The sequence below is a fragment of the Chaetura pelagica genome, unplaced genomic scaffold, assembly GCF_000747805.2.
Source record: "Chaetura pelagica isolate M959 unplaced genomic scaffold, ChaPel_1.0 scaffold123, whole genome shotgun sequence".
In the NCBI taxonomy this organism is placed as follows: domain Eukaryota; kingdom Metazoa; phylum Chordata; class Aves; order Apodiformes; family Apodidae; genus Chaetura; species Chaetura pelagica.
The window spans coordinates 10,118,344-10,129,745 of NW_009953295.1; the positions used below are offsets into that span (position 1 = coordinate 10,118,344).

Genomic DNA, 11,402 nt, shown 5'->3' on the forward strand with positions numbered 1-11,402 from the left:
CTTAGTGTCTGGAGAAGTGAACAGACCTTTAGGGCACAAGATAGGTGTTTTGGGTGGATAAAAAAGCTCTCTTGGATGTAATTAGTTTGGTTCATTTTTTCACCTATCCTTTAGAATGAGGGAAATCATACCTAGAGCTACATTTTTCTTCATATTTCTTCTTGAAGGAGTTCATAATCATTAGCGCAGGGGCAGGTATCTGTAACTGGCCAGAGGAATGTCCTGTTTTGTTATTAAAGTTTAAATGTAATTTGGCAGCAGGGAGGACAGCTGTTTAGTTATGTTCTCCTTACTGCTCAGCACAGTTGGAGATGCACAGCTGGGAAGGGATACAGGACTGAAAAGTACAGCAGGTAGGGAGTGAAAGATAGAATATGAGAAAAAGGTCATGGAGAACCGGTCACTTGAAAAGGTTAAAAAAAGTGCAGGTGGTAGATGTATACCCAGTTCTCCGTGGTGAGAGAGTTTAGACTAGGAGCAAAGTATGCAAAAATGAACTACATAGCATGTGAGATTTCTTATAAAACTCTTATTTTTATTTAACTTTCTGGGTTTATATGTAACAGTTATTTGTTCTGGTTTGTGTTCTAATACAATTTAGAGATTGAAAGCCCTTTCAGTATTTTTAAGGTATTTTTGTGCAAGTTTTCCCCAAAGTAAGAACCAACTTTGAGCTCCTTCAAAAACTAGGAGATCCTCACAATCTTGTGGAACTTTGTAGAATACTTTTGGGTTTTGTAGGTAAACTGTATTTAATTCATTGTGCCAGTGAGAGGCTGGGGTATTCTCTTATGACTGTGTTGCCACTGTATAAAAGACTCCAATCTGGAGGTTATACTCATTACTAAGTAATCAAATTGACCTGAACTGTTTGCTCATTTTCTCACAGATGCTACTAGTTCTGCTTAGTTTCTGTTTGATAGCTAAATATCTTGGCTAAATAGTCTTCCAACAGAGCCAGATTAATCTAGATGGGATAAATGGTTTGGTTTTGTTCGTGTTTTTTTGTGTTTTTGATTTGGTTTGGTTTTTTTTCTCTAGAGGTATTAAGTTTCAGAAAAGAAGGTTGCCACTTACAGCAATTTTTTGTGCTAGAGTCAGTCTTGAAGCAAGATGGGTTCCAGAGAAGCCAGGCTGTTTATGCTGAGAAACCTCAAAAAATTTGTTGAGTAACTGCCCATCACAGCTCTGTGATCTGTCCTGTATGATCATTATCAACATCTACTGATTTCCTTAAGGCCCAGCTCCTGGCATCACTTGACTTTGTAAGAGTTTGTTTTCTTCCTATGTATTCCAAGTTTTCTTGGATAGCAGAGATGGGGAGAAGACAAAAAAAACCCTTGTAATTTGTGCTTAACAGTTCTCATTTTGCTGGGATCGTATGTCTTTGTAAGCAAATCTGTTCAGACAGTGTTAGTGAATTACGTGGTATGACAGTGACTTGTGTTAAGGCATAAAGAATGAACCTTAATATATAAAAATATATATCATGTTCAACTGAGGAAAATGTTTACTTTTCCACTTCTTTCAAGGTTGGAAGCCAGTTTACTGATCCGTATTTTTCATAGTAAATGCTTTCTGTCAGGTACAAAGAAAGCAAGCAATCCCTGTGTTTTGTACATAATCAAACACTAAATTAAAATGCAATTAATTTTTCAACTTCTTCCTTAATAGTTCTTTATTTCCTTTTGAGTGGGTTGTTTGGTTGTGTTTTTTTTAAGTATTAAAAAGTTTGTCTTTGATCACCACTTAGTGCTTCTGTTGTTTTATTAATCAGAGTTGGTGCACTAAATCTTTAGCACTGATGAAGAAGAACAGGAAATCATGCTTATGTTGGCTTTCTGCTTTATGTGTTTAAACCTGCACAAATCTCAGCTCAGCCTACTCAACCCAGCTAGTGTGGAAATGACCATTTGTGATTTCTTTTTTTTTTAGTTTTGTATATTGTGGTAATGTAGTTTATGGTGGTGGCAGTAAAAATTGAGGCTGCTGCCCTAGGAGATAATTGGAAGCTGCTGCACCTGAAGCCAGGAAAACCTTATATGTTCAGCTATCATACTGTGTCTTTGCTCTGCTATGAGTCTGTGACATATATTGCAATTCCTAGTAATAAGTTCATAACAAGGCAAAATGTCTCTTGTCTCAGTTCATTGGCAGTGTAATTCATCTGTTTGCCTCTACTTTGGAGGCTGGTCGGTAGATGAAAATGTAAAATTTATTAAAAGTAATGCAAATGTCATGATAGTAAAAGTAAATAGAATACACTGTGTTCTTGAGGTCTACATTTCAGAAGTGTTTCTGTTGCATATCTAAGCAGAGAGGATATACTACTTCATTTTGTGGGCTTTTATGTATACTGGCAAGAATTAAATGACGTTCATAACAAATTAAGGACCCCTGCCACTTTATATTATGGAAGCTTCCTGTATGTAACGGTAGAAAATGGAGTCTAGTTTAGGATTTAATACTTAGCATTTCAAATTATCCTGCTATATTCTCTCCATTGAGCATGATCATCATAGTTTGGATACTTTTAAAATAGATTGTTTAGGTGCTTTCCAAATGTAATTCTGTTTGTGAAAGAAATAGAGGCTGATGTCAAATATTTCATTGCTTTACAATGCAGCGTGTGCAAGAAGACAAGTAGTCGAGATTGCAAAAATAAATGTAATTTTTAAACATTTTGTTCTAAAAATATGAATTATGTAGGAGGGAGAGAATCCAATTCATTCTTCTAGGTTACATGTTAGGTGAAATATATTCATTTACATTTGGAAAGGTCACCTATGCCCATCCAATTGTGCTTTCAATATTCAGAGAATCTTCAGAGAAATCTCATTCTTAAAACCCATTTATTTACCAATTCAAAGGACATTATTCAGATTTTATATGTAAGTTAAATGGTAATAGAATCTGTCACATTTTTGTGCCTTGGGATTTTTTGAATGTGACTAAAATAAAGTTTAGTCTATCACAGGGCCTTTTTATGAGAAGCAAACAGAGATTATTGCAAAATGAGCACAGAAAATACTTAACTCTGGGTTGATGCATGTCAGCTAACAATTAAATATGCTAAACTCTGACTAGTGCTATGTAAGTAAGCCTGGAAGCAGAGGCTACTTTCTTCTCAATATTCCTGTCTATTAGCATCAGCTATTTTAGATATTGAGAAATTAGAGATCATTGAATTTTACTGTATGAGAAGTAACATGGGTCAACAATGGAAGACAGTATTTAGGGAGAAATCTCCCAATAAATCCATGTGTTACAAGATCAGAATCATTGGTGATGTACATTATAGTCCAATTAAAATGAAACTAAAATTTTCATGTATAACTGTTATTTTGGATCAGCGTGTTTTCTTAACAACCTAAACCCCTTCCCTTTCCAACAAATACCCTCCAAAAATAGTATTGATGGTTAAGGAAGCTGTTAACAATTATGCTGTTGATAAGTCTACGAAGTCCACTCATCTTGTGAATCTGAACAGATATAAATTACCCCAGCTACATGCAACTTCCTGTAATTCTAATTTGTTCAAGTAAAACTGAGTAGCAAGAAGCAAATTCCACATAGTTTGCAATGTATTGCAAGACCTAGAGACAAAACAAATGGAAGGGAGCACGTTTTGCAGTTAACATGAAAACATTTGCAATTCAAGGGCAAGGACTCCAGCACACAGGGTACGATGTTGTGCTTTCAATAAAAGCAGCCATTTTGCAGAACTCTAACCTGCTTTTCTAGTTTACCAAGAAATTTCATCAATGCTGTAGAAATGCTGATGACAATGGCAGTGCAGGAACACAGAAGTACTCTCTGTCTCTTAAATGTGCTCTCAAAGTGAGGTTCTGCAGGAGACGAGCTTGTGATGTGAGGAATGAATGGACAAAAAGTAGAGTTAAAAATAAACACCAAAGTTGGGTGCCCTGTAATCATTGTGAGGAAAGGAAAATAAGTGAGCACAGAAAAACAGTCTCACAAAGCCACCACATTTCAGAATAAGTACTATTATTACTTATAGGAACAGGGAATAATGGAAGCTATTGCTTTTCTGAGTTCATGTTATATCCTTTTCCCCTCTGTCCTGAATAGAGCAAAACTTTCTTTTAAAAATATTTCCTTTCAAGTTTTTAATTAAACTTCAGTTTTCTGGTGTGTGTTATGAGATATTGAAAACATTATTACTGAAATCAGCATTAACAAATAAATACCCGTATGTTCTCAGTTCTTATTAACAATGAGAGAAAGTAAAAACATGATCAGAAACTTTGAACTGGTGAGACAGCAGGTTTCAGGACAGTCAAAATAATGAAGTTAGGAGTATATAAAGCTCTTGAATGCAACAGGTATAGCATAAGAACAACTCTAGAGTTTAATCGTTAAGGAACACTATGATTTTAGATGCCTATTTAGGTTTTTATCACCTTTAAACGAAGTACAAATTTCTGCATTTTGAATTTCCTTTGGGCTATGTATGTACTTGCTTTAGGAAGCTTGCTTTTGTGATTGTGTAACACACATACCAGAGGATCCTCTAGTTTTATGTACTGGGAGAACAATGTAAAACTTGCCAAAAACAAGGCAAAAGGAGGATATTGCAATCGTGTACTGACTTTGCCTCTTATGGTACTGTTGCAATTAAACATAAGTAGTATGTTCCAGAAGAAAACAACTTTTGGAAACTGGAAAAAGCATTACAGCAGAAACTGAAGTATTTGAGAATCCAAAAAAGAAATGTCATTTTACATGGGATTTGGTCCCTCCTTCTGGATCTGAATTGCCTGGTGGAAAAGATTTCTAAGAGACTAAGTAATGCTGACATGTTTTGAATAGTACCCAGACATTAATCTGAAGCATCAACGGGTTTCTGTGCAGAAGTCATTGAAGGGCTGGAGGCTGCCTTGAACTGTGGTCTAGTAGATTGGCTCTGATCACATCCATTGTGTGTAGTTAATGATTAGGCAAGGTGGAGTGGCTTCAGCAAGAAGGACTGCAAGAATCCAAACCCAAAACTCCATGCAACACTACTGCCAGGGTACTCTTGTGTGAGAAGTCAGGAAACGTGGCCTTTTACATATCCCAGGCCTTATGAATGAACTGAGTTGAGTCTGGGGTTTTGAGTAGGTGCTTTGCTCCCCAGCTTCACAAGAAATCAGTATGTTGCAGCACTTCTGGGGTTTGGGATTTTTAAAATCCTAATACAGATTAGAAATATTTCTGATATTTGACACTGTCCCACATGGCATCCTGGTCTCCAAACTGGCAAAGCATGGATTTGACAGATGGACCGCTCGTTGGATAAGAGATTGGCTGGATGGCAGCACCCAGAGGGTTATGGTCAATGGCTCAATGTCCAAGTGGAGGCAAATGACGAGTGGTGGAGTGGTGTCCCTCGGGTCAGTACTGGGACCAGTGCTGTTCAATATCTTTGTTGGAGACATGGACAGTGGGATTGAATGTATCCTCAACAAGTTTGCTGCTGATACCAAGCTGTGTGGTGTGGTTGACACCCAAGAGGGAAGGGATGCCATCCAGAGGGACCTTGCCAGGCTGGAGAGTTGGGCTAGTGTCAACCTCACAAAGTTCAATAAGGCAAAACTCAAGGTCCTGCACCTGGGTCGGCACAACCCCAGGCACAAATACAGGCTGGGGGAAGAATGGCTGGAGAGCAGCCCTGAGAAGAAGGACCTGGGGATGGTAGTTGATGGGAAGCTTGACGTGAGCCACCAGCGTGCTCTTGCAGTCCAGAGAGCAACTGCATCCTGGCCTGCATCAGAAGAACTGTGGCCAGCAGGGTCAGGGAGATGATTCTACCCCTCTGCTCTGCTCTGGTGAGACCCCACCTGGAATACTGTGTACAGTTCTGGGGCCCTCAGCACAGGAAAGTTACAGACCTGTTGGAAAGGGTCCAGAGAAGGGCCACCAAGATGATCAGAGGGCTGGAGCACCTCTGCTATGAAGACAAGGCTGAGAGGGTTGGGTCTGTTCAGCCTAGAGAAGTGAAGGCTCCAGGGAGACCTTGTAGCAGCCTTTCAGTACTTGAAAAGGGCCTACAGGAAAGCTAGGGGGAGGCTTTTCATCAGAAAAGATAGTGATAGGACAAGGGCTAATGGTTTTAAACTGAGAGAAGAGAGATTTAGGTTAGATATTAGGATGAAATTCTTCCCTATAAGGGTGTTGAGGAACTGGAATGGGTTGCCCAGGGAGGTTGTTGATGCCCCATCCCTGAAGTTTTTTAAGGTCAGGTTGGATGAGGTTTTGTGCAAACTGATCTAGTGGTAGGGTTCCCTGCTCATGGCTGGGGGGGTGGAACTTGCTGATCTTTAAGGTCCCTTCCAACCAAGTAATTGACTTGGTAGTGCAGTTTATTCTCCGTAAGTATATGAGTTGATATGAGACTAACCCACAATTAAGCATTTGCTTGCAAGCTCAAACATGCACTTATTTAGTATCTTAAAAGAGGGAGTAAGTAAATAACGTCAGGCAAAAAAAGGTCCTCCTCTGGTAAAAATTAAACTCCAGTGGATGCTAATGGATTCATTTTTCATGGTGTTAAAATACAGTGGGCATATTCACCATTGTTCTTTTACCATTGTAAATTAATCTACATCTTAACAGGAAGGTAAAATCCTTAACACCCAGATTTAATGTGTTTGTCTCCTTTTTTATTTTAAACCTATAAGATTTCTGTGGAGATGGAGGAGGAGATGCTTAAACCATTCTGTGAACAGAAAATATTCTTCATTGAAAATATAAATTGTCATAATTGTTCTAAAGCAAGAGCTGCATTCAGTTTTTGAGAAATAAGATTTCTTAATTAAACTCTGCCTTTGTTGAGGACATCAGAAAAGCTGCTGGCAGTGTGCATGCTAACTGCAATAATGCATCCTGCCATCACCACTGCCAAGGGGAAAAAAGCAACAAAAGCAGGCTGCAAGTGGCTGCTGTCACACAGGTTGCTGCAGAAAAGAGATTTGGGAAGCTGTTGCTGTGTCCATTCAGTAAAACATCTTTGAATTTTTTGCAACAACCTCTAATAACAACAAGTCAGAATAATTCTTTCCATGATGGGGCACTGTAGATTTTAACTCTGAAACTGTTCAACAGCGGAAGTGAAGGCACAACAAAAGAAGAACAATAAAAATCATTAGCACATAGTGAACTGTCCTTTGATTTTGATCCATGGTGAAGTTTTCTGGTTTGGAGGGGTTTTTTTCCCCCTGTCTCAAGGTGTTTAAGATTAAATAGAAACTGTGTTTTTCACATAATCACCTGGCTGTGGTGGTTAGGACTTTAAGAGAACTAACAGCAAAAAATCTATAATAAAATCGTGAGAGCTGGAAACTCTTTGGTGAGATCATCTGCTCTCATCCTGTTGCTTTGCGTTTTATTATTTTCCCATATTCTCTTGCAATTACCCTTCTTGTTCATCTGGGAAGTAAAAGGCATGCATGGGATGTAAAGGATAAGGGTAATTGCTGGTCCGTCTACCTGTGTCACTGTGGTGGGAGTTAAAAAATGTAATGTATACAGTGCACCTGTGGACAGGCAGTGTCTGTCTTCTGCTGGTGCTTCTGGATGATGCTGGTTGCTTCTGCTTTCTAGCAGATGTTAAAAAGGAAAAAAAGAATTAAAAAAAAAAATGGGGTCAAGAAGGATTTGAGAAAGCCATCTGAAACTGAGTCTGTTCCTGTAATATTATCAGGTGAGAATAGGTAGATAAAACACTGTAGATATACAGGGGCTGGCAGATTTCTTTTTTCAGCTCACTGCCTAGGTCTCTCAAAAAGGATCTAAAGATCAATTTATCTTTCAGCAAGGAGAAGAGATAAATTCCTTGCCAGACAGGATTGTCTGCTTCATCTTGGAGATATTTACCTTGAGGTCGTATAGAGTACTCATTTTGACTATTGCTTATAATGACTTGCATTGAGAATAATGAGTCATTATATATGACTCCATCACTAAATCTGAGTTGCTTTTCAATTAACATCAAAGAAATACCATGTCTTCTTGTCCAGTTCTCCAGTTTTTTAAGCACTGTTCTGCTAAACCACTTAACTGTTACTTATTTTGATTTGTAGATCCAGAATTCTGTGATATATACTTATTAGATGATCCAGTAAAAAATACATTATTAAATTACTGGTCATGAATAAAAGTTTTTATCTTGCTAAGGTCATGTAGGATGTAAAGGTAAAAAATGCATTCTTAGGAGGATGATTAAAAAAAGGTTCTAATAATCCACAGGAAAAAATTAAAAATAAAGTTGAAGTTGTTATTTTTAATGGGGAGATAAAACCAAGCACCACTTTTGACCATTTATTAGTCTACAGAGATCTACTTTGCACAATGAAAATGTTAATTAGTATCACATCATTAGTCGTAAATTCCAGATTTCAGTTAAACATTCAAGGGAAAGAACCATGGTTTTTGACAGTTTTGTTCAGATCTCTAACAAATGAAACTGTTAAAACTGTGTCCATGTGAGATAAAAAACGACTAGAATCACAAAATCACAGAATTATCAGAGTTGCGAGGGACCTCTAGAGATCATCTACGTCCTCTGGATCTTCATGCTATGATAGTTATTATTTTGCTGTGTTTGGACACAAGTGAACAAAAAAATGAGTGATTCATACCCTGTCTCATAACACATAACCTGAAATACTAGGTGAAGTGCATAGCTATCCACCAAATTATTTTCATTCATATATAATTTTGCATAGCTGGTAAAGCAGGATTAACTTTAAATGATGCTTTTGGTGAAAATACAAATGATTGTGTGGTTTCTTGCTAGAAACTAGATGCTATTTGTGAATTTAGAAAAATTAATAGTATGCGTATAAAGAAAAACTTTGAAAGTCTTGTAAGTTTTTTCCCTTGAAGCAGCAGGTGTAAACAGCTGGTGACAGTGAGTTGATTGTACTTTGTTTTCCTATTAAGTGCTTCTTTGAGCTAGCAGTGATGCTAAACAATAATTTATTCAGGATTCTTTGGTTGTAGAAACTGTACTTCTCCTGCCAATACTTTTTAAAGCTCTAGATTTATTAATTTTGTTTTAATAGTTTTCTTTAGTCTTTTAAGATGCCATTTTAATATGTGAAAAGCAAGTACATTTATACTGGTCAGTTTGGAAATGCACATTGATAGAATGCATTGATAGGAATAGTGCTTGTGAAAGAGGGACTCACTTTTCATTTTTAAAATACAAAAATACTTTTGAGTTGCCTGATTAAGTTTATTGGGTCAGTACATTAAAAAAAAAGTACAGTTTATTGTTTTTAAATTAAAAAAAAATGTTTTCTGAAAACTCTTACATAAACTTTTCCTAATGTAAAAATTCACGAAAACTTTGCAGTTATAACAAACAAAAAAGTGTTGCAATGTGCTTACATGTTGATTATCAAATGTTTATATTATTTCTTTCCATACCTCAAAAATTTTACAGTATTAATATTTATAGTAACTGTTGCTATGGTATTTACAGTTTAATCTTATATTTTTAGTTTATATGGGTTTATTGTTTGCTATGACTATCTGAGTATTACAAAAAAAAAACACCTTACCATTTTCATAATAATTTAATTGAACCGAGCCTTTATGGAAAACATCAGAGCATTCCACTCAGAGGCAGTTTTGTTTGTTAGTGTTTATTTTCACCTCCCCTTAGGATACTGTAAGTAACCCAGCATGATTGATTGTGAGAGCAATTATACACAAGTTCAAGGAGGATTTTATCTTCTGGCAATTGGGTTGCATAGAAATAGTTTCTATCTTCCTTAGAGGTTCGCCTATTCATTTCATGACATATCTGTCTCAAAGTCTTTATGATTTTAGTTCATTACTGCAAAGCTAAAAACATGAGACAATATAGAAGCTTTTAATACCGATCCCCCCACAAGTTTATGTACTGGAGTTGGGCCTAATAGTTTGTTTAACACAATACCAATATCACACAGAGGTAGTGCTGTTGATTTTTTTAAGATGTGACTTCCTCTTCCTCAGCACTGAACCAGTTGTGCAGGAGCTTAGTTTGTGACTTGATAAGGCACCAATCCTTGAGATGAAACATAAAGTTGTGGCTTGGCAACGCCTTCCCAATTCTTGACAATTTTCATACACAGATACTATTAAATAGGGTAGCTTAATTGTTTAGCTGCCTGAATTTACCATATACTTTCAGATTACTAAGAGATTTTTCAGGTTTTTCTCATGTGTGGAAGGGCTTTGTCTTGGCCTGACTGTGGGTGTTATTCCAGGGTAGGTGCCAGAGGGCAGCTGAATTGTATCCACTGCTAGATTGGTAAAATGTTTTGGAAACTCTTCAGATGACACTGTTACAAAATACTATAGAAGATAAGTTGATCACTTCTGGTAGAGAGTGAAAGGAGACAGACCGTGTCCTCCAAGTGTCTTTAAAACTTACATGTAAGTTACTAACGTATATGAAATACGTAGGGCTTTTAAAAATGTTTTGTTAGTTTCTGTGTGGCTCTATGCTTGTTGCTGAACTTGAAAATTTTTCACAGGGCTTTACCTAGTCTAAGTCTTTTGGTATGGGTGTTTGGGGTGTTCTTTTTTTCCTGTGTTTTACTTCTGTTAATTATAATGAAGGATGTTGGAGACAGAGACCAGGATATGCAACTGGCCTAATAATGCTCTGCGATGAGATTTTTCTCCATTGCCATAAGGACCCATCCCATCGTAGTACGTAATTTTAAAATGGCAATACTGCCTCACCAAACTTCCTCCTACAGTGAGAGAAGTAGGGATAACTCTTGGAAAAAGTTTTGAGGCTAGTGACAAAATATGTTTGTCTTTCAGATCCCCAGCTCAAGGGTATAGTGACCAGGTTATATTGCAGGCAAGGCTACTACTTGCAAATGCACCCCGATGGAAGTCTCGATGGAACCAAGGATGACAGCAGTAATTCTAGTAAGTGACTGCCCCAGGGGAATGTCTTAATCACACACACAGATTGCATCTCTTGAGTGTGTATGTGCAGACATGGTGTTAATGCCTTTGGAGGGTTTCTGAATGTGTTTTGTTGAAAGGAGGAGGGTTCTGTCCATTTGAAGCCTTATGACCCCCAGCATGCCACGTGGAGGACATTGGCCTAAATATGTTCCCTCTGAGGAGGAAAGCCTGAGTGTGGATGGACCTCAGGGGTGAGGTATTTAGGCCAATGGATGTCTTCTGGTAATTGTATAAGATTTTAAAATTACATTTTAAAATTACAATTATTATTTTTTATAAAAGTTGTATATTTAACATAAATTTATTATCTTCCAATAAATACCAAACAAAATAAACAAAAACAAAAAAGGAAACAAAACTTATTTGAAAAATCTGATTCTGTAGGCCCTGATTTATCAAAGCAAGTACATATATCTCTGTCA

The 11,402-nt window shown here is 37.2% G+C and overlaps 1 protein-coding gene across 1 annotated transcript in view; it reads left to right on the top strand.

Moving 5' to 3' along the window:
• Positions 1-11,402, top strand: part of FGF14 (fibroblast growth factor 14) — a 401,195-nt gene that overhangs the window by 286,915 nt on the left and 102,878 nt on the right. The window contains exon 2 of the mRNA XM_009997936.1: positions 10,828-10,938. Within this exon, the coding sequence (XP_009996238.1) occupies positions 10,828-10,938 (111 nt within the window). The remainder of the gene's footprint in view (positions 1-10,827; positions 10,939-11,402) is intronic.